Source organism: Dendropsophus ebraccatus, chromosome 10 (genome assembly GCF_027789765.1).
Source record: "Dendropsophus ebraccatus isolate aDenEbr1 chromosome 10, aDenEbr1.pat, whole genome shotgun sequence".
Classification (NCBI taxonomy): Eukaryota; Metazoa; Chordata; class Amphibia; order Anura; family Hylidae; genus Dendropsophus; species Dendropsophus ebraccatus.
The window spans coordinates 18,441,749-18,466,643 of NC_091463.1; the positions used below are offsets into that span (position 1 = coordinate 18,441,749).

The following is a 24,895-nucleotide window of genomic DNA, read 5'->3' on the forward strand; positions in this document are numbered from 1 at the left end:
CAAATCAGCTTCATTTTTCTTCTTTAGGCGTACTGAAACAATAAAACAATAGGTTCCAAATATGTTCATTTCTTTAACTAAAACAACCTGTAAATCGTGTGGGCTTTCAACTTTCTCCAAGGTGCAGTTATAATCCATCACCCCCTACTTCTACAAGCACATAAAATCCAATTACCGAAGGTTTCTGCAAGATACGAGGTCCGTCTCATATATGGATGCTTGGTAATGCAATTAGGAATCTCTGTGGCCTACGACCAATATAGTTTTCTGAAAAATATTTTAACCTGTTATGTGCTAGAAACTACTTGTGACATGTAAGACCATCTAAGGGTATGTTCACATGCAGAAGTTTTTTTTCGACCATTCAACCCATGAGAGCAAACCCTAAAGGTCCCTTTACATGGAGCGATAATTTGCGCAATCGAATGATTAATGATTTCGAAGTAACAATTTGTTTTTTTAAAACGATCAGCATTTAGAAGGAACGACCAACTGCGATTTTAGAAAACGTTGAAAGATCACGATGAACGATTTATCGCTCGTCACTTGATCATATGCAGTGTTCAACACAAGCTGATTATCGCTCAAATGTGATCATTATCGCGAAAATTTTAACCATAATCGATCCGTGTAAAGGCACAATGACACATTGCACCTTCTATTATGGAGATTAACAGGAATGTACTATAATAATCTGTAAGAAAAATATCGCCCAGAACTCTTTACCAAAGTAGGCCTTTTATTTAGCATGGACCTGCTCAGGTAGGTGGTAAACATGAGAAAAACTATACTTACCTTCCTTGCTTCCCCAGCCCATCATCAAACAATGGGCCCAATGTGCAACACTTTTAGGATTGGTCTACAGAGGGAGAGGTGGACGGCACCACCCAGGTAATCTCCGGCACCTGGAATACGGACTGCAAACAGGTAGTTGTACCGATGAGACAGCTAAGTCAGGCGGTGCTCCGCTTAATAACAGGAATGCAATGTGAGAGAGAGGAGAAAACAGAAGCGGGCACTCACCGGCAATGTGCATCTTCAAATCGGTTTATTGAGGGTTCACTTCTCAAAGCGGGGAGGGGGGAGTGTGGAGCGGACACGTCCTACAGGTAGACTACAATTGTTTCACGCGATACTGCGCTTCTTCCAGTGTACGGATGACCGTAGACCGGAAGAAGCGCAATATCGTGTGAAACAATTGTAGTCTACCTGTAGGACGTGTCCGCTCCACACTCCCCCTCCCCTCATGGTGAAGTGAACCCTCAATAAACCAATTTGAAGACACACGTTGCCGGTGAGTGCCCACTTCTGTTTTCTCCTCTCTCTCACTTTTAGGATTAGATTGCCAGAAGACATTGCCTGCTTGGACAATCAAAGGCTGAAGCTGGACACTGTGGTCGCTTATTGGTTGAGCAGGTAAGGACTGAAGCCAACCCTGACCCGAGCAGTGCTATGCATCAGGGGTGGCAGGGGAGTGAGGAAGAAAAGTATAGCTTTTAAATGTTAACCACAAATAAATAAATTAAAAAAAAGAAAGAGAGAAAGAAAGAAAGAAAGAAAATGTAAACATAGAATTAAATAGAAGAAATAGTCCATAGCAAGAACAAGAAACCCAACTAGGAGTGGTCTCGCTCTTGGCTTTTTCTGGAAAAACACTATAAAAAAAAAAAAAAACATTAAGGCAATAAAATACAAATTAAAGATGACTGTAATTTTTAAGTGAAAATATAACAATGTGTGAATAGATGGAAAAAATGGCTATATTTTGCAAAAGCAGGTGGTATATAATGAGCATGTTCATTATCTGGACGGTCATAATCAGTTACAGCTGTTATTATATACGGTGTGTGCACTGCTGGCCAATCTCCTACTAGTTTCAATGAAGGGTATTTTTATATTGAAAATACAGCAGGTTTTACCTTCATTTTACAATGTGTGTGCTTAAAAATGCTTTGTGGCATTATAAATAAATAAGTAAATAAATTCAGCATTTATATTAGCTGAAAATTATAGATAGCTTTGTAAATGTTTGTGCGTGTGTGTGTGTTTGTGTGGGTGGGGGGGGGGGGGTGCACATATAGGGGAAGAGTTATCAAACATGGTGTAAAGTGAAACTGGCTCAGTTGCCCCTAGCAACCAATCAGATTCCACTTTTCATTTATCACAGACTCTTTGGAAAATTAAAGATGGAATCTGATTGGTTGCTAGGGGCAACTGAGCCAGTTTCACTTTACACCATGTTTGATAAATCTCCCCCCTTTGTGTTGTTTTTCGTTTTCTTCCATAGACATCCTTGAATCACATGATCAAATAATCACATGACTTACAATGAGGTAAAAAAAATTAACTGAAATCAGCAAAAAGACAACAACATATATATTAAAAATCCCTATATGGCTATGTTCACACAACGCCCAAAAAAGGAAAAAGGCCTCTGCTTTTTGTTTTAAAAAAGACGTCCATTATTGCATTATTTTAATTGACTTCAATAAATTGCATTGAAGTCTATGGAATAACGAATGTCTTTTTCGCACAATGCATTGAAACACAAATGTTTTTTGAGGTGGACGTCTGTCAATACACTGTGAGAAAGACGTCCGTTATTCCATAGACTTCAATGCAATTTATTGAAATCAATTAAAATGATGCAATAACGGACGTCTTTTGTAAAACAAAAAGTGGACTCCTTTTTTGGACGTTGTGTGAACATAGCCTATGGAGGAAAAAAACTGCATCGCAAAGTGCAAAAAAAAAGCTGCCATTTTTATGACTTTTTTCAAGCCAATGTGTAAAGTAGGCCTTTCCCAACAAACGATGTTAATTATTCATTCATGAAAATTAATTTCGGCCTTTGTTTTATGACGACCATAGTTTAGCATTAAACAACGTCCATTCACTAAAGAATGGCCCTTATTATTACGTAGTGGGAACCTAGCCTAATGGTGTGTTCACACAGTAAGAATTTTTAGATGCCTTTTTTTTATATTTCTACTGAAGAGAGTGAGTGAAGAAAAGCATGCATTTTTTCTATGCGTTTTGTTTTTTAATCTATGGAAAGAAAAATTTCACAACCTGAGCATATCATAGCCAGAACGTTTCCATTTCTGAAAAACTGCCAACTGACAAAAAAAAAAACCTCCACTGAAAGAAGAAGAAAAAGCTATAAACATAAAAGCATTGTCTGTTTAGTATTTTGCACTCCTCTTTTGACTCCCAGCTATCATTGGCCTTTTTTTCCAGACAAACAAAATAAAGCATGAATCACCAATCTAAAAAAAAAAACAAAAAACAACATTCCACAAAAATGTATATTGAAAAAAAAAAATAAAAAAAAAATAAAATAGAATAAATTTTGCCCAATGAAACTATCGTAAAGGGGTTAAAATGACACAAGTCATAAATTCCTCTCAGTTTTCTTAACATATGTATGTTTCTGGTTTTGGCTTTAAAAAAGTACAAAAAAACAAAACAAACAAGCAGAAACATAATAAACAAATCTTTGGGTGGTTTCACATGCAGAGTCTTTAAAAAAAAACAAAAAAACACTACTGTTTTTTTTTGTTTTTTTTTTAAAGCCAAAACAGAAAGAGGAATAGAAAAGGAAAGAAACATAAGGATGCCCTTCTGGCTTTTGAGGGGAAAAACTATAAAAAAAAAGCTGTAGTGATGTTTTCCCAGAAAAAGCTGTGTGTGAAATCACCCTTATTTTTACATGTAGCAAATACAGTGCAGATTTAGTAAATGTCACCCTATGTGTGAGCAAAAAACAGCCGTATTTTGCAAAAGCAGGTGGTATATAATGAACATGTTTAATATCTGGACGGTCATAATCAATAACAGCTGTTATTCTATACGGTGTGCACACTGCCTGATGATTTACCATTGATTTCAATGGAGCACATTATTATAATGAAAAGACAGCTGTATTTTTACCTTTAATTTACAGTATGTGTACAAAGCCTAAAGCTATGTACAAGTCGGAGGTCATCTGTCGGTGACACTCAACTACCCAGAGGAAATGAAAGAAGCAGTTAAAACTATTTTTTTTTGTATAGAAACCTACATATTGGTCAATGATCTTGACAGACTCAGCTCAGCATTGCCAACCACTAAAGTAACAATGGGGACTGTCCTCACCTGTAAGTCCTTAAGATGTCTTGGCTAATGAGAAAGGCTAGACGGATTTAATTTAAGGACAAATAACAGCTGTTATTTTATAACAGTGGTTGTTATTCGTATAATATTTGTCCATTAAATGACAGCCGTCCAATAAAAATGGCTGTCATTTTGACAGTGTGTGAACATAGCCCAAAACTGCAAAATTAAAAAATTTAAAAAATGCAAATCTCCACCAATTGGTCTAGACACAACTTTATGTATACATATATATACCATAACAATGAAAAACATCTAAAAATAAAGGGAAAAAACATCCCCACAACAATCTAAAACCTCACAATAGTCACCCATTCCCCTAAGACTAGACATCAAAATGGGTAAAAAAAAAATTGTAAACATATTTTAATAATTTATTTTTCATGGTTTGCAAACCTTTTTACCAACCAACAACAAAGTATATAGAAACAACGGTAAGCACACCATGATAAATTATCTAAAATTCATACTTTATTGAAAATCACAAATACAATAATACGGCAACAATACATGATTAGATCCCCCTAAAAACAATTAAAATCATCCCACATAATTCAAAAGTTGTCAAGAAAATAACCAACAACCTACTCCCTAGCCTGTAAATACAACGCAGCTCTGTGGTATATGACAATATAGATCAAATGTAACTGGTACTGTGCCTGATAGACATTCTTCCTGCAGGAGCATAAAGTGCAAGTGCGTATACCAACCAAAAAATATACAGTGGTGCCTTGGATTACGAGCATAATTCGTTCCGCACTCTTAAACCAAAGCAAATTTTCCCATAGGAAATCACTGAAATGCAGACAATTGGTTCCACAACCCCAAAGTAATGATTTAATATTCTGTATAATATGCAAAACAAATGAACAATGAGAAACAGCTGAATATGTAATATTATAACTTACTGTACAGTATAGCAATCAGCATGTGGAGTATAATATATAGTAAGGGCATAAACCTGAAAAACAGCAGCATTTTGTAAATACAGGATGGAGCTGCACATCCCTATAATCCAGTAGCGTACTACAATAGGCTAGAATAGAGAAGCAGGGCTGCTGTCAGAGGTCTGTGTGGTCACATGACAGCAATGGGGAAGGGGTGTGTGTTCAGCATGGACCAATCAGGACTGACACTGCAGGGAGTATGAAGGAATGAGCAGGGCAGATGTGGGCACAGTATAGCAGCACTCTCTGTCCGGGGAGAGAGGGGTTACAGCTATGGAGTGATTACCCCCACAGTCCTGTCCCCTGATGCAAGCCCCAGCCTGAAGTGGATCTGCTATGATTTGGAAGGTGAGGGAGACTTCCTGGGTCAGAGTACAGTGCTGTAGACCCCGCTATGCAGACCATGCCCCTCCTCCACTCCCCCTCCCACTAAGTACAGGGAGCTCTTAAACCAAAGCAATGCTCTTAAACCAAGTCACAATTTTGAAAAAATGTGAGCTCTTAAACCAAAACGCTCTTAAACCAAGTTACTCTTAAACCAAGGTACCTCTGTATATATAAATAGATATATAGTGCTACAAAAACGTGATGAAGAACAAATGAAAGTATAGCTACACTAGCAGGCAAGAACCACAGTATATCACCAGAAGCCAAAGGGACACCAGAGAGCCTCCAGGCTGGGAGACCGAATCCCACGCGTTCCGTCCACTAACTGGACTTTTGTCGAGGGTAACATATTGGGGGATAGAACATGTTTATATATCGTGGATAATTAGATAACTAGTGTCACATGTATACTATTTCAGAGTGCACTGAGGTACTAACCATGTTAGGAAACGTCTCCATGCATTCCCCTAAGACTAAACATCAAAATGGGTAAAAAAAAATAAAAAAATTGTAAACATATTTTAATAATTTTTTTTTCATGGTTTGCAAACCTTGAGAATAAAGATCAGAATATATATATATTTGTATAACTTATCCTTAGTGACTATTTCTTTAAAAAAAAAAAAAAAAAAGACTATTCTAATGATTGATTTATTGTGACAAGCTTTTTTTTATATTTTCGCCAACCAGAAAATACAATCCACTTGCAGAGTGTGAACCCTGTCTGATGCATGTAATGTATATTGGCAAATACAGAGGGGTGACTAAACATAAGGAAGCTGGACATGAAGGCCCGATTCCCTTTTGTAGTTTGTGTTCTTATCCTCTAATGTGTTTGTTTGTCGAGATCAGGCCTGTAAGAAGAGAAAACAAGGGGTTAAATGTGCTCATTACTGTGCCAGTCCTTTCATATGGCAGGTCCAATGCCTCCTAGACACCACTCTGTGTAAATCCAAATTTTTTTTTTGGGGGGGGGGGGAGATTTATCAAACATGATGTAAAGTGAAACCGGCTCAGTTGCCCCTAGCAACCAATCAGATTCCACCTTTCATTCCTCACAGACTGGAAAATGAAAGGTGGAATCTGGTTGCTAGGAGCAACTGAGCCGGTTTCACTTTACACCATGTTTGATAAATCTCTCCCATAATCTGCAGTTAATAGCTGGATATGTATCTGAACAATAGGGACTTTCTGGATTCATTGGCCGACCACAAAGTTTTAACTCCATCACATCGGTAGGAGACTCAGCATCAGATCGGGGAGCCAGTCACACAGCTGAGCTAAAGGATCAATCTATATGTGTCCCCTTCATTTCGTTCAAATAAGTAGCTACCATCCTGAAATGCTATCAGCTCTATAAGATCACCTGGGACGGCAATGGGCACAATAACGGCCACGCTTAACGCCAGGGTTTAGGGCCCGACGATCACCTTGCCAGGGATATAAAATAAATGGGACACGATGATAAATATAGAGGGCCATAATTGTTATTTATGCCACAATTCAGTTACTTGTAGGTAGGCGTTGGGGCCTATCTCGATATAAGACCAATATAAGACTGCTATAATTATATAAGGCCACTATATAATGATAGGATAATGCCATTGACTAGGCCTGTCTCAGCTACCCAGCGCTGTCCCAGTCGGCCCCAGCAATGTGATTGCCGCACAATTTTTACCACGCAAGTGACGGAAGGGCTGGGATCAGTGTTTTCTCCGATCTCCCCTTATAGTGGTGGAGGGTGACCATCAATCATTGCTGGTGATCACATGGGGAATCACTGTCACATAGACGTGCACCAAAGCGACACATGACGATACAAGAAGGGGTTAAATGTACAAAAAAATATGAATGAACGTAAGTGACTTCATGTTGTTTAGTTATATAATAGGGTGTACAGGCCACTTAAAGGGGTTGTCCACCTTAGGTATTTCTACTGCAGTGTTCCAACCTAAAGGCCTCAGTTTTGGGAACACCAATATACCATAACGCCTAAAACAGCCTGTCGCTATAGTGCACCGTGTTACTTCTACGTAATAGTCATAGGGGCGCAGGGACATCATAGAGACGCATGCACGTCCCATAGACACCAATGTTCAGCTATAGTGTACAAAGAACAGTACATTTACATGAAAAGTGAACAATCCCTTTAATTGTACACTAGCCCTTGCTCTAAGGTGTCACAGATAAAACCGGGAACACAGAACCAGTAGCCATATCCTCTGTGTCCTCCATCTAATTCATTTAGTCTCTCCCTGCAATGACACCTGATGCCCTGGCTCATTTAAAGGAATTCTTCTAAGTCTTAGAAACAAGAACACACGTCTTCCCCCATCACTTCTTTCCTCCTTCCATCCCACAAGGAAACACAGCCATAGGTTTTTTATAACACACAGGGACTTCTACTAAGTTCGCAGCTCATAGTATCTGCGTCAAGACAGCCTACAACGTTTGTGACGCACAAGTTTTTCCCCGCGAGACCACGCCCCTTTCGTAGAGTTCTATTCAAAGAGGGGCGGGGCGGTGCTAACCCCGCCTCTTTTCCTCTGTACAATGAAACATCCCTGACGTCACTGCGAGTAAGAGGCAATAGAGGAGGCAGGTAGGCTCGGCGCGGTGACGTCACCTCGCCGCTGCTCTCCCGCCCTGCCCACCCTTTTCCCTCCTCAGCCTGTGGAGGAGCCGTTAGAAAATGGCCGCCGCGCCGAGCGGAGAGGAGAGACTGTGAGTGCTGGGTCTCAGCCGGTCTGAGTTCCCCCCTCTAACCCTTTCCCTTCCGCTTCCCTTTCCCGCCCTCTCGCTTGCCAGATACCTGCCATTCTGTCCCTGTGTGTGAGGGAGGGGGGCGGGCCCCGCAGGGTGTATGTTTTTGATGAATCCCTCAGGCTGGGGGGGCGGGGCTGTGGCAGAATATAATGTCACTGTCAGTTGCTGTCGCTATTTTCCCCTGGTTATGGTGTGGGGCAATTCACGGTGGTGCCGGAGGGCACTTTACGGCAGTCCTAGTTGGCATTTGCACAGTGCGTCATTGAAGTCCCCCCCCCTCATAGCAGAGAGGGCCCCCCACCCGTCAGAAAAACCTAATATTGAGGGGAGAGGGGCCTGGCCAGGGGGGGCTCTGCTACACGACACACCCCTCTCCTCACAGACTGGGAAAGTGCTGCTTCCTCCATCTACTTCTCCCTGTCATCTCTATGTATCTGAATAGAGACCAATAAACACCTAGTGCACGTATCTATGCCGTCACCATAACTATCGGTAAGGGTCTATCGGTTACGACACACGTCGGCGTAACTTGCGTATCCGTGGCGATTGTATGACCACACCCCTTTCTGTCGGAAAAAAAGTCGCGAGGAAGAGTTAAGGCGTCCCTTATCATTTACTTCGGAGATGTTTACGGCGTGAGAAAATTGAGCATATGTAGTTTGGTACGCGCTTGTACATGTGCTGCATTACTACGAAGTACGACTACATCGTTGTCGGCACTCACTTTTATAATATAGGACGTAATTTTTCTTAAAATTCAGATTTATCTTGGCCTGGGTGATAATACATGCAGACATACACACCCGTCCATGATTCCCAGCTGTGATGTCAGCGTTTCTTCCTGCTGTCTGTCCTGACACGTAGCCAATCACTGCCCCCAGCATGGACCCGCCTCCACCATTTATTGGCTGAGCTGGCATGTCCTATGTGTCGGGATGGAGAACAAGAAGCAATGAGCGGTGGGGATGGCACAGGGAGGGGATAGATATACTATATAAAGAGATATCTATTTTTACTCCTAAAAGGGGTTATCCAGCGCTACAAAAACACGGCCACTTTCCCCCTACTGTTGTCTCCAGATTGGGTGGGGTTTTGAAACTCCACTGAAGTAAATGGAGCCTAATTGCAAACCACACCTGAACTGGAGACAACAGTAGGAGGGAATGTTTTTGTAGCGCTGGATAACCCCTTTAAGGTGGGTTCACACTACGGAATCTGCACGGATAAGTTCCGGCGAATTCCGTCGCTCCTACCCACTCGCGGCAGTGTGCATCTCCGCCCGTGCCATAGACACCATTCTATGGCTGGCGGATTCTGCTGTGTGCTGAAAAATATACATGTAAGTTCTTTTGGCGGAAAGCAGAATCGGCCCAGAGATGGGCCGCCACTGCGAGTGGGTACAAGCGATGGAATCTGCCGGAACTTATCCGCATAGATTTCGTAGAGTGAACCCACCCAAAGGGTGGGTTAACACATAACCGAACCGCAGTGGATTTCACACTGAGTTCCTGTACTGTCACTTTGTATAGGATTACATACATTTACCGCCTGAAGCACTGGAGGCGGACCAGCCCGCCCCCAGAAGGAGGAATCCCCCGCCCCTCTATGATGCGGCACCATTGATTCTAACGGAGCCGCGTCATAGAGGGGCGGGGGACTCCTCCCACTGGAGGCGGGCTGTTCCGCCTCCAGTGCTTCAGCCCGGCCCGCTACCCGTGGATAGAACAGCACCGTACACAGGAACCGGGCCGCAGTTCAAAAAATGGACTGCGGCACCAGCTTCCCCATGCCAGAGCCGATCTATCCGTGGGTCATGTTAAAGCGAATGTACCTGATGATATATTCACTTTTAGTTGTATTCAGGTGGAGCAGTCATGTTATATATATATATATATATATATATATATATATATATATATATATATATTATTCTGGCACTTATGTGCTTGTTAAATTCAGCAAATAAACACATCACACAACAGTAAACCGCATGCACTTTGTAGATGCATTTTTGCTGTATTAAAGCAATAGCAATAGATGAGTATAATACACTCACCTGTTATAGGCTATGTTTAGAGACGAGCGAACCGGGTTCCAGTCGATCCGAACCCGAACGTTCGGTATTTGATTAGCTGGGGCTGCTGAACTTGGATAAAGCGCTAAGGTTGTCTGGAAAACATGGATACAGCCAATGACTATATCCATGATTTCCACATAGCCTTAGGGCTTTATCCAAGTTTAGCAGCCACCGCTAATCAAATGCCGAAAGTTCGGGTTCGGATCGACTCGCTAGCTATGTTCTCACGTCTTTTCCTTTCCGTTTAAATTGACTTCCGTCATTTTTCTGTTTGGCTGCCCGGCTCTTGGAACATTCTTCTAGTTCAGGTGGACCAATTGGCCTTTGGGTGTGTCTTTAATTCAAAAGTCCATTGAATTTAATAGTAAAAACTGTGAAAATATGGTGAAAAAAAATAATGTCCACTGTTTGAAATAGACTTCTGAAAATAATTCACATGATAATTATTTTGACGTCCGCTCGGACAACGTCCGTCATTTTATGCACTGTGTGCACTGCACGTCCGTCATTCTACTGACTTTACTGAATTGCATTACATTGCAGCAATTTTTAAATACGTTGTGAGGTGTGAACGTAGCCATAGTATGTATTATGGTTGTAGACTAAAACCGCTGTGGTTTTTCATGGGAGTCCCAGTGTTGTGGTAGGGACGCTGATGCTAAAATTGGCCGCTATTGCTTTTTTTTCCCTTTCAATGATCTTCCGGCACGGGACAGTTCAGATTACAGACAAGCGAATTTACAGTACTAAATCACTAAATCTCTCGATTTGTTTGGTCTAGAAAGAGTAAGTTCCAATTTTGTAATCAAAGCCCTTTGCAATGCAGAACTAACTTTTTCCAGGCAAAAATAAGTTGACTGCTGAAGCTTAAAGGGGTTATGGCCCCTTTCTTCCAGAAACAGCACAACCCCCTGTCTCCAAACTGGAGAGTGGTGCTGTCTCCGGAAGAAAGCGGCCGTGTTTTTGTAGTGCTGGGTATCCCCTTTAAGTTTTAGTGATTACAGTCGCTTCTAGTAAAGAGGATCAGAAAAAAAGTAATAAAAATGTACGAATGCTTATGAACAATACAGGCACGCATAAATGATCAGATATAGTAAGTTTTCTATTGCTTCTATGGGGTAAATGTGTGCAAAAAGTGGGGTCTTTGTGGTCAAAATTTGAGGATTTAAAATTTTTATTCCTGAACTTAATTCAGATATATTAAACATTCTAAATATTTTATGTATTAACTGAATGTTAAAGGGGTACTCCTGTTTCTTTCTTTATTTTTCAAATTAACTGGTTTCAGAAACGTATTTAGATTTGTAAATTCTATTTAAAAATCTCAAGTCTTTCAGTACTTATCAGCTGCTGTATGTCCTGCAGGAACTGGTGTATTCTTACCAGTCTGACACAGTGCTCCCTGCTGCCACCTCTGTCCAGAGCAGGAGAGGTTTTCTATGGAGATTTGCTGCTGCTCTGAACAGTTCCTGACATGGACAGAGGTGGCAGCAGAGAGCACTGTGTCAGATTGGAAAGGATACACCCCTTCCTGCAGGACATACAGCAGCTAATAAGTACTGTAAGACTGGCTATTAAATAGAAATAATTTACATATCTGTATTACTTTCTATTTTTTTTTTTTTATAGTGGGATACCCTTTTAAATATCAGTGGAAAGAATACATATTTCTCCCACTAGTTTCTATTGTGGTGTAAGACGGGGTTCACACTGAGAAGGTTTGTCTGGAATTAGATGTCAGTCTTGAGATTGCAGCTTAATCCCTTTCAGTTGAATGCTGTAATAGCTGACAAACCATGGCTGAAGAGGGCGCTATTTATAGGGGAAGAAAAGTCGGCCCCTTTTTTCTTATCCCCAACAGCACCTGACAGATGGTTTTGATGCATTTTTAGGTTATGTTCACACATAATATATATTTTTTTTAACTCTGAAAAATGGTTGGTAATTACCAGTCTGTACACATGTTTTACAGCAGATGCGGTGAGTGCACAGTGCTTTTTCTACCACATGTGAATGAACTGTCTTTCCTCTGTGGTTGATGTGATCCATCTAGCTGAACTGTCTGCTTTTTATACGTCCTAGCTCATAGTGCTCCTATCTGTATTGCAAGCGTGGTGCCAGCCTGATACTCTCTTCTGTTGACTGTACATATGTTTATCGGAACCCTTTTTTTGCAAATGTTTTTATTTAAAAAAAAATAAGGTTTGCAACTTGCATAATATTTGCTGTAGCCAAACAATAAATGAAAAAATAAAAACACGCGTTTTTGCAAAAAGCGATTGGAAAAAGGGATGCATTTGTGTGCATCCGTTTTGATCCGTTTTTTCATTGACTTTCATTATTAAAAAAAAGGATCAAAACACATCAGTTTTTTGAACATACACAAAAATGGAGCTGACCTTATTTTTGTGTACGTGTTTTTGTGTTGTATTTTTATTTATTTTTTTTATAATGGAAGTCATTTGAAAAATGGATCAAAACTGATATACAGATGCATCCGTTTTTCCATCCGTTGCAAAAATGGATGAAAAAAACGTATTGCAAAAATGTAGTGTGAACCCAACCTAAGGGTGCCTTCACACATTGCAGTATCGCAGGGATTTCACACTGCGAGTTCCGCAGCAAAATCTGCTGCCATGTTCTGTACTGTCATTCCCTATGGCTCTACAGCGGAATAAAAAGAATGTAGCCCCTGCCCACTGAACCCACCATTGCTGGGCTAATACATTACCTGTCAGTGCTCCCGCCTCCTTCTCCGATGCCCTGACGTCCTGCTCAGCCAATCAGAGCCGGAGAAGCAGGTGGGGAATGAAGGTTATGTATTAGCCTGGCAATGGTGGGTTAAATGGACAGGGGCCACATTCTCGCAACGGAATGAAAATCTGCAAGAATGTAGATTGATAAGGAATGACACTACAGAGTATCGCAGCAGATTTCACTGTAGAACTCGCAGCATGAAATCCGCTGTGATACTGTACATGTGAAGAGACGCAAAAAACAAAAAAACAATCCAATTGGCAGGGGAAAAAATGGGGCTCCAGAAACATACTGAAAACCTAGGCCCAGGACTTATCTGTGATTTAGGTCCCTCCAGCACCTAAACCCAAACTACAGATCTTCTATTATACTTTATATTCCTCTGCTGGTTTGCCTTACAAATACCGAGACACAATACACAAATGTCAGTGAGACCTCAGGCTGTTTCCACAGGGATATTCACATTGTAGTATCCGTCCAAGGCGAGATTCACACAGTAAAGTAAAAGCAAAATACGGCAGTAAAATGGGCATAAGACGCAGATATAATGTTATTCTAGCAGCGTTAAAGTCTGTAGAAAAACAGCTGTCTGTTCACACACTGTAAGAAAAGAAAAATTTCCAAGGACTTTATAGGTGGTAGGCTGTGTTCCCACAATGTCTTTTTATGTGAAATATTGGCTGCTGTTTCAAATAACCGCCGTTATTTTAGAATGGCGGCCATAAATAATAATCATGATCATTGTTAATGGCCGTCATTATAAAAAAGACATCGTACAAAGACATTGTGGGAACAAAGTCATATTCTGTTGTTTTTTTTTTACTTTTTTATATGTGGCCCAATAAAGTTTTATATAACTTTATTAAAAGATGTGTATATATATATATATATATATATATATATATATAAACATTTTTACATTTAATACTGCGTCTTTTCTGAATTTTTTTTCCTGTTTGAGATATTTGTAGAATGGATTGCTTTTTTTGTTGCTGTTTTTTTGGAGATCACCTAAAAGAATCTTTTTCTGTCAGGAAATACTGATCAGGAATGCTTCAGGAGGCTTCCAGAAACCATCAATATTTCCTGAAAATACTGATGGTTTCTGGAAAAAATACTGAAGGGCGTCCATGCCCAAATACAAGTCCTTCCAGTGAGGTTTATCAGTTTCTGGGGGTTTTCAGCTTGTTTATTTCCAGTCGTAAATGTTTGTTTTGTAGCTATGTGTTGTGGTAGATATGGGAATTTGGTTTATTATTGGCATAATTTATTTTAAACCAAATGACGTGTACCATGGATATACACTACTTTGTCCGTACGCACATAATCCATATAGAAAACACCAAGATCCTCAAGAATCGAAAAACGCTGGACATCATAAACTGCCAAAATATATCCTTTATGGACACAATTATATATTAAAACCTTACAATCAATAAAAATAGGAGGTAGGACAGGACAGTGAAGGGACAAGTATACAGTTACAGACAAAATCACAGTTGTATAGGACACATGGTGGGTAGAACCGGCAAAAATATATAGACAGATGAATGACCCTTAAAGGAGAAGTTTAGTGAAAATTTTTATTAAAGTATTGTATTGCCCCCAAAAAGTTATACAAATCACCAATATACACTTATTACGGGAAATGCTTATAAAGTGTTTTTTTTCCCTGCACTTACTACTGTATCAAGGCTTCACTTCCTGAATAACATGGTGATGTCACTTCCTGGATAACATGGTGATGTCACTTCCTGGATAACATGGGGATGTCACTCCCCTACTCTCAGAGCTGTGCCGCTGTGGCTGCTGGAGAGGATGATGGCAGAGGGATGCTTAGTGTCCCTCCAGTGCTCTGTGTCCATCAGTGTCCCCCTGCCATCATCCTCTCTAGCAGCCACAGCCCGCTCAGCTCTGGGAGTCGGGTCGTGACATCACCATGTTATCCAGGAAGTGACATCACCATGTTATCCAGGAAGTGACATCACCATGTTATCCAGGAAGTGACATCACCATGTTATCCAGGAAGTGACATCACCATGTTATCCAGGAGGTGAAGCCTTGATGCAGTAGTAAGTGCAGGGAAAAAAACACTTTATGTGCATTTCCCGTAATAAGTGTATAGTGGGGATTCCTATAACTTTTGGGAGGAAGACAGTACTTGCCGGACTTCTCCTTTAAAGTAGAATAAAGTATGCAAGAGGAGAGGAAAGAAATGGCAAAAAAGAATCTTTGTACGCTGTTCATGGTTTCTATAAAGATATATGGGCTGGTCGGCATCTTGGTAGCAGGTAGGGGTAGTTAGTGAGGGTAGTTCTACCCACTATGTGTCCTATACAACTGTGATTTTGTCTGTTACTGTATACTTCTCCCCTTTTTATTGATTTTAAGGTTTTAATATTTTTGTGTCAGTAAAGGATATATTTTTGGGAGATTATAATGTCCGGCATTTTTTGATTCTTGTGGTTCTTGGTGTTTTCTATATTAATCTGTGCGCAGTTCACAATTTAGTTTGACGTCTTCACTGTTAGTAAACACCCAGAAATATCCTGACACAAAGGGCAAAATACAGCTGTAGTTGAGAGGAAAAATTACAGCCGTAATTTATAAAACATAACATGCCTCATTGAAGTCAGTGAGAATTTTGCCCTTATTTTACACTGCGTGAAGGGTAAATTTACAGGCGGAGATTGTTCGGTTTTTGTTTCCAGAAATTTTTCCAACTCCCCTAATTATTAGAAAATCAGATGAATGGAAATTTCTGCAAACAAATCATCTGCATGTAAGCTTAATGGGGGTCCAGTACAACGGTTATAAAAAGCAGAATTAACCAAGCATACGATGCTCCGTGACTGTGTATCCGCGTATGTCTTAGGGTGATGGATCACCCATTAATAATTGTGATGTATATGGCCTTCATAACTAGCTGTGCGCTGTGAATTTTTATTACTGGGTATGCCTTTAGCTACAGGGATTTTTCCCATTGCACAAAAATTGAAAGAGACAAAAACACGTGACTAGTTTAGTTTTCTTGTTGTTTTCTACTTTTTGTTCTATCTGTCAATTTTTTAAGGGGTTATCCCAAGACTAAATGTGTTTCCCCATTCATAGTATAGGGTAGCTAAAGCTTTGGTTGTCCAGGCATGATGGGAGTTGTAGTTTTGCAACAGCTGGAGAGCCAAGGTTCCCTACCCCTGGTATAGGGGATAACTACCGTGTTTCCCCGCAACTAAGACGCCCTCCGCCAGGCAGTCAGGTCCATGGCCCCCACGGCCTTTACACGTCCTGGCGCTGAACGTCATGCCGACGCACTCCTGACCCGATGCCGACGCAACCCACCTGACCCACCGCTGACAGTGTGTATTATGCAGAGGTCTGGGGAGAAGTCTTATTTCTCTCCCCCTGCCCCCCCCCCCCCCCCCCTCAAAATAAGACATAGTGCCTGTTTTTTTTTGGGGGGGGCGGGGGGAATATATAAGGGGGCCATCTCATTTTCGAGGAAACACAGTAGTTAACCACTGTGGGGCTGACTGAAGGGATCCCTATTAATCCTGATAATGGAGGTCAGTTGTGTCCCAACTAAATGAGGTGTCACACATGCTTGGCCACCAGAACATTCGCTGCCTATAGGGCACAACTGAGTTTAGTGCTTGTCAATGTTGGATGTCCCATAGAGAGTCAAGTATGCAAGTTTTCATGCCATTTAGTTGGGGGAGAGATTATCCCCTTTGTTGTACTCAGTGGGGGTCCCAGCAAGTTATCCTCTATCCTATGGAGGAAGGATAACGTTTAATCTTAGGTAGCCCTTTGGATAATAATAAATGTTAGAGGGTTTATGGGCTATTCTCTTACTGGGCAAAACTAAAGCTTCACTGCCTCCCTGTATGTTACCACAATAAAGGAGTACCTACTTACCCCCCTCACCCCCACTCTGCTGGCTTCTGATGACGTCTCGTTCCCCATTCATCCAGTTCCAGAGCTAAACAAGGGAGCATGATGTCATTGGAAAACCAGGAAATCCAGAAGATGTGAAAGCAGAGGGGGTAAGTATGCACTTATTTGGGCAGGCAGAACATAAAGTTTTACCTTTGCCTGCAAAAACAGGGTCATTTTTTATGGGCTAAAACTTTTTTTGTTGGTTTTTCCTTTCATTAAAAATTTTGCGCTATTTCTCTACAGTCCATACATATCAAGCTGCTCAGTGCTGTCAGATGGGCCCTGTATTTGCTCCGTGTCCAGCCCATCCTGTCTTCTCCTGATCGTCCCTCTAAGCTGATTTCTGATCGAATCACAGTTGACATTAATGATCAGGATGAAGCTTAGAAGATTCTTCAGGAGAGGACAGGTTCAGACAGGAGAGCGAGCCTTCAGACAGCTGGAATCACACGGAACGTCTTGCTATTTATTGTAATACATGCAAAAGGCATTTTAATATATGCAAAATAAAAATGGATCTTAAGGTCTCCATTGTTAAAGCCATCTCCAGAGGTGTATCATTACTACAAATCAAAGCAAACACAATCTACTTTTTTTTTTGCAATCTGAAACGCAGATGTGGACGTAGCCTTAGATGCTTTCTTGCAGTCACATCAGTGGTGCTATTGCATCCTCTGAACTTTGACCCCACAAAACTTATTGCCGTATTACACGGTCCAATATTAAGAAGGAAGCGAGCGTTGACCTGTCAGATTTGCGTTCACTTCCTCCTTTTTCCCTGCTTGCTGTCTGTGGTACTATACTATACAAACATTGAGCAGGAGGCGCTGCCCAAACAATCTTTAGATCGTTAGGGCAGCCCATTCAAGAAAGTGGCGTTCTGCTGTCGCCGCTCCTATTACATGGATCAACAGGCAGCTGATTATCGCTATCGGGATAGCTTAGATAAGTCATGTTTATGTCGACTGATTGTCGTCTTTTAACATGACCTATTACACCAAACGATTATCATCTGGTAATCGGCCAAGTGCGGACCATAATCATTGGGTGTAATAGGGCCCTAAGGCCCCTATTACACGGCACGACATAGAGGAGCAAACGAGCGTTTTCATTGCTCGTTTTCTCCTCGTTCCCCGCTTGCTGCCGCCCCTATTTCATGCATCAGTGGGGGTGAGTACAGCGGGGGGCTGCTTAGGTGATCGCTAAATTGTCCGGGCAGCCCATATTGGATAGCGGCGGTCTGCTGCCGCCACTCCTATTCCACAGAGCAAGGGCAGCCTATCGCTGCTATCACAGTCGTTTGTCTTTCAACATGTTGAAAGACAAATGACTGCAACGATAAGCCGACATCGTTCATGTCGGCTTATTATTGCCTACTATTACGATTGTTCTGAGTAATAGGGCCTTTAGCCAAAGCCAGGAATGGGTTTGAAAAGAGGAGATATTTTAGTCTTTTCTTCTCTTTTTATAGTTGGTTCCTGGCTTCGGCTTCAAAAATCTGTCAGATAATCTGTCTGTGTAAAAAGAACTTTACCTAACACACTTTGTGCGTTCTAATGCTGGGTTTACACGGAACGATTACCGTTCAAATTCTCGCTATAACGATCGCATTTGAGCGATAATTGTTCCGTGTAAACACAGCAAACGATCAGGCGATGAGCGAAAAATCGTTCATTTTGATCTTTCAACATGTTCTCAAATCGTCGTTCGTCATTCGCTAAATATTCGCAGATCGTTTTGTGTAAACAGTCTTTCAAAGATTCACCCTATGTAAAAGATAGGCTTAAACGATCTTAAAAACGATCGCAATAACAATTTTTCTTACGAATCTTCTAACGATTTTTCTCCATCTAAATGCTGATCGTTATAAAAATAAAATCATTGCTTCAAAATAGTTAATCGTTCGATCGGGCGAATTATCGTTCCGTGTAAACCCAGCAGCTCCTGCTCTAAGTGGCCATAAAGCATCACATGTTTGCAGCTGAAACGACATTGGTCACATGATGCTTTTTAGCCAGTTACCTGTATAGAGAGCTGTTATCCCTGTTGCACTATTCCTTATATACAGCCCTATCTGATGTATATGCCTCTGCTGTCCAGCATGTCTAGATCTCAGACAGAAAAATAGGCCAGTAAGTAAGAACACACTGATCCAGCTCTGCATCCTTCTTTATTCAATCCATTATAAAATCTGCACAAATAACTTAACGGTTCTTAAACTGCTCTTTATCATGGTGTGTGTGAATAAGACAAGCCGTTTTAGCTAGAAATGCATCTGTTTATTTGCTCTCTTACCTACCTGTACTGTATATGGATATTTAAATAGACTTATTAAATCTTGTTGTAACGCAGTGCTAGATCAGCGTGTTCTTCTCGCCTAAAGTAGCACACAAGTTTGCACTATTCAATTCAGAAAATAAACAGGAACCCCCTGAATGACGCTCCATGGTCTCTTTTGGGTGGCGGGAGTCTTAGGATACATTTTCCAGATATCCATTTCGATTTTGTTATATAAGTGCACATTAATGCCGAAAAAAAAACCTTTTGAGGCTGGGTTCACACTACGTATATTTAAGTCAGTATTGTGGTCCTCATATTGCAACCAAAACCAGGAGTGGATTGAAAACACAGAAAGGATCTGTTCAACCAATGTTGTAATTGAGTGGATGGCCGTCATTTAATGGCAAATATTTGCTGTTATTTTAAAACAACGGCTGTTATATTGAAATAATGGCCGTTATTTACTGTTATATGGCGGCCATCCACTCAATTTCAACATTGTGTGAACAGATCCTTTCTGTGTTTTTTATCCACTCCTGGTTTTGGTTGCAATATGAGGACCACAATACTGACTGAAATATACGTAGTGTGAACCCAGAAAGGTTATCCAATCTTAGAAAAACATGAACAGCGCCTCTCCTGTCCTCAGTTTGGGTATGAGACAGGGATGGGCAACCAGCGGCCCTCCAGCTGTTGCAAAACTCCAATTCCCATCATGCCTGGACAGCCAAAGCATCCGCTTCGGCTGTCCAAGCATGATGGGAATTGGAGTTTTGCAAAAGCTGGAGGGCCGCTGGTTGCCCAACCCTGCTTTAAGGTTTGGCCAAACATGCTGTTATTGCTGCAAAATGTCTCAGCAACATTTAGGGTACTATTACACGGAACGATTACTGCCAATTAACAGGCGATTATCATTCCGTGTAATAAATACAACGATCAGCCGATGACAACGCTCATCGGATGGTCATTGATATAGGTTTGGACCTATAATTGTCAGGGAACCGACCGTGTAATATGTGTAATAGCGGTGCACGGCTGGCGGCTGACGATTTGCAAAGTACATACTTTACCTATCCATGGTCCAGGGCTCCTCCTGCGCTCTGCTTCTCCCCAGGTCCTGTGTGCTGCAGCTTCAGAGCAATCACTGGCTGGCTGAGTGGCCTGTCAGCTAAGACAGGCCGCTCTGAAGCTGCAGCGCGCGGGACCCGGGAGAAGCGGAGCGCAGGAGGAGCCCTGAACCATGGATAGGTGCTTTAAGCAAGGGCTGCAAGGACATCGGTAATGATGTCCATGCAGCCCTTGTTAAACGATTATTGGGCTGTGTAATAGGCCCAGCAAACGAGCTGATTGTAAAAAAAACGGATCTGTTTTTTTTTTTGACGGACACAAAAGTAGTGTCAGCTACGTTTTTGTGTCCGTCAAAAAAAACGGATCCGTTTTGATCCGTTTTTTTTACAATGGAAGTCAATGGAAAAACGGATGCACACAAATGCATCCGTTTTTTTTCATCCGTTTTTTACAAAGGGGTAGTAAATATTTTTCAAAAACACGGCCGTGATTAATATGGAACTTACATTGTGCTCCCGTCTATGGAATCCCGGCAGGAGTGTATACACATAGTATACACTCCGGCCGGGATCGCTATCAGCCACGCAAAAAACTTACATGTCCGTGTTTTGCGGCCACTATTTATTGAATTGCGGCCGCAGAAAACCTGTGAGTTCACACAATGGAGTGTGCGGCTGTGGCTGCAAGCTCCATTGTGTGCAACGGTTAATTCGGATTGGGGGAACACACGGATGCGCCCGCATCAGCCGGCCGGTACTGCAGTACTGTCGGGATGATCTTCAGTTACACCGGCCGTTCTGTGATCCGGTTGGGTCACAGAACGGCCAGTGTTATACGTAATGTGAACATGGCCTTAAAGAGGTATTTCTTTTTTTTTTTTGTAGGGCATAGGGTGGCCCTGTGTCAGCCCCCACTGCAAACATTTCCTTGTGTCAATGTTGTTTAGTCAATTAGTGAGTGGTGAAAGAAAATCGAGAATAAAATGTCTTCAGAAAATTTCATGATGTGCCATAAAGCACTTGGGTGAATGCCTTTTTCCCAGCATAGTGGTTCTAAGTGCTATGAATTATATTTTAGACTTATAGGAGCATCATACTTCTGAACTTAAAGGGTTAATAGATTTTGCAGACATAGGGGGCCCCTAATAGTCGCTTTACGTTAACAAGCTGTCAGGATAAGTCATAGCCGTATACATAGTAACAAAAGGAAAAAAGACACAGAAAAATTAAATAAAATACAGACCACTGTGGATGTGTAAGGGCACGACCATGGGTACAAGCTTTGCTGCTTTGCCTCCCCCTCCCCCGGCTTTTATAAGCCTCTTATTAACCCCCTTTAGTCAGGCTCCCATGCTTATTTAGGAAGAAATGAAATAGCTGACAATAGGCGATCCAGCGTATACCTCTATTTGCATCAAAAAGCTAGAAAACTATTTGAATCCTTTTTAACAATTTCACCCAGGAGGCCCGATTTTCCTCCAACCTCTGCCGGGGCCCGGACATCGCCACTGTTCTAGGCCTCAAGTAGTAAAGGAGATTGAAAATCACCGGAGTAAAATATACTGGAGTGAACTAGCGACAGTACATGTGTGCGTCAATATAATACAGTACAATGTGCATGTAAATAGGATGAAATATTAACCCAAAGACTTGCAGGCCTGTTATGTAAATGTCGGCAGAGGCTGAGGGGTCCCGCGGTGCAGGGATTCCTGCTCGTGATGCCATCGTTGCCATCTTGAGAATAATTGTTCTCCTTGGATTTCTGCATTTTATTCATATTCATGAAGCGGGGAGCTTTCTCTCTTAACACATCAGATATGGAAACAACAGATAGTGTTTTAAATATATTTTTTATTTTACCAAAGCCAGCAGCGGATCTGAAGGCTACAGTCACACGGGGGTTGTCTTTTACAATGCAAGTGAACAAGGCAACGCTGCAAACTTTCATACGGCAGGCTCCAGAAATGCAGCAGATTTCATTCAGTCTAACACTGCAGTTTTTAAAGGGGTGAGAAATTTGTGAGCGTCAGTTCGGGTGTGGTATTGTAGATCAGTTTTATTTAAGTGAATAGAGCTGAATTGTAATACCTCACACAACCTGGGGACAGGGGTGGCGCTGGTGCAGTCATACGTACATATACATTCCTGCTGCTCGTGTGCGGGACCGCTGCAGTGTGAACAGTCCCGCACATATCAGTGAGTCAGGGGCCGGAGATAATGACAGGCAGCTGTGATCCCGCAGCTGCCTGTCAATAACCCCTTAAATGCTGCGATCAATAGCAATTGCGGCGTTTAGGGCAGCTTCACACATACCGTATCGCAGCGGATTTTATACTGCGGATCTGCACCTGTGTTCTGTGAACGCACCCTTAAGCTGGGTTCACACTACGTATATTTCAGTCCGTATTGTGGTCCTCATATTGCAACCAAAACCAGGAGTGGATTTAAAACACAGAAAGGATCTGTTCACACAATGTTGAAATTGAGTGGAGGGCCGCCATTTAATGGCAAATATTTCCTGTTATTTTAAAACAACGGCTGTTATATTGAAATAATGGCAGTTATTTACCGTTATATGGCGGCCATCCACTCAATTTCACCATTGTGTGGACAGAGCCTTTCTGTGTTTTTAATCCACTCCTGGTTTTGGTTGCAATATGAGGACCACAATACTGACTGAAATATACGTAGTGTGAACCCAGCCTTAAGGTAGTCCGTGACATGCTGCCGGGGTCCCTATCGCTTGTACCGACGGGCAGGGGTAAGCTGCTGTCTGCTCTCAGGCAGACTCTATGTACAGATCGCCCCGATATATGCTATGCTATGGCATAGCATTCTTCAGTATATGCAATCTAATGATTACATGTTTTACAGTTAATAAAAATGTAAAAAAAAAAAAAAAAAAAAGGGGGGGGGGTAATAAAAAAAGTTTTTAAAATTTTTTTTTTTTAAAAAAAACCTGTGTAATTGTTTGACATGTTATGCTCTGCCTACTCTGTATTGATTGGATGTTTTTAATTGATAAAGCTTTGGCTGTCCAGGCATGATGGGAATTGTAGTTCTGCAACAGCTGGAGGGCCACAGGTTCCCCATCCCTGCTTCATGACTACACAGATATTTGTGACACCAGTGATCTATACTATACACAGCGTCTGTTGTGGTGTAAATCACTGTGTAGCCCTAACGTTAATTGCTCTTTTATCCCATGTGATTTATATAACTTTATCTTTGTGTTAGTAACTTGTTTTATTGTTTTTTTTTTATATTAGGGATAAGACTTTTTTTTTCTTCTTCTTACTAATAGAGCAAAATTTAGCTATAATAACTTGTAAAACGGTGTTTCCTGTCTGTTACATCGCTATATAGGAGGTGAGAGCAGAAGTTGTGGTTTGGGCTGTTTATTTATTTTTTTCTGTCACTTTTTATCTAAGTAATGCTGGCTTCATACTGAGTTTGTGCTGTCTGTTTAACAGATTATGGAAAAAAGCAAATAAAATAACATGCATCTGGGGGCATTCGTTTTGATCTGTTTTTCCATTGACTTCCATTATTAAAGAAAAAACCGAAAAATGAATAAAAACACCTATTTTTTTTAACGTACACAAAAATGTGGTCAACCACTTGTTTTGATCCGTTTTGTACCCTAAGGGGTAGAAGGTAGAAGCATCTTCAGGATACGGACATCCAGTACAGTATAAGTGGCAGTGCACACACTGAATACATCGCCACTCACTTTACATGTGCGAGCAATACGTGCCCCAGGTGCCGGACGATTTTACCATGTCATGTTTGTTGTTCTGCAATGTGTTTTCCCATTGAACTGTACTAGAAACCTTTCCCACATCTTCTACCTTCATATGGGACCAAAGCGATTTGCAGTTGACGCACACTGATGTAGAAAAAGTTCAAAGGTGAAAATCACACAAGTTTACATGGAGCTTTTATGTTTTCGGTTTTTATTTGTATATATATGTATATATTTATCAGTTATGTTTAATTACTTATTACTCAGTTCAACCATCCTATATGTGCATATAAGATAGTTGAATTGAAGTGTTTTTAGAGCTCGACAAAGGCCTGTCTTTGATATACAGACCGAAACGCGTCGCTGCGAATAAAACATTTTTTTTTTTTGTATATGGCTGAGCATTTGTGTGTGTGTGACTGTTTCTCACTATCGCAGTGGTTCCCGTGCATCTTTTTGGCTATTATTCTGTTTGACACCTGCGCTGTCCCTGTGGAGGGGGAACTGTTCCCTTTGCGGGTATTTGCTGTTTCAGGAACTGTGCAGAGCAGTAACAAATCCTCATAGAAATCCTCTCCTGCTCCGGGCAGTTCCTGATATGGACAGAGGTGGCAGCAGGGAGGAATATATCCGATTTGAAAAGAACTATACAACTTTCTTTGAGACATAAAACAGCTGATAAATACTGAAAGGGTAGAATTTTTTGGAGTTCAAGGACAAATAAACTCTACAAAGAACAAAAGATAGACACTTAAAGTTACTAAGTGTCAACATAGGG

The 24,895-nt window shown here is 41.3% G+C and overlaps 1 protein-coding gene across 2 annotated transcripts in view; it reads left to right on the top strand.

Moving 5' to 3' along the window:
* Nucleotides 1–8,010: 8,010 nt before the first annotated feature.
* Nucleotides 8,011–24,895, top strand: part of MECP2 (methyl-CpG binding protein 2) — a 32,563-nt gene continuing 15,678 nt past the window's right edge. Inside the window, exon 1 of one of the 2 annotated variants that reach the window (XM_069986465.1) lies at nt 8,011–8,091. Coding sequence is in view for 1 of the 2 variants with exons in the window: in XM_069986464.1 (XP_069842565.1) it covers nt 8,182–8,213 (32 nt within the window). In the remaining variant the exon portion in view is untranslated. Of the gene's footprint in view, nt 8,092–8,115; nt 8,214–24,895 lie in introns of those variants that run through there. The other variant, XM_069986464.1, reaches the window with a different exon arrangement.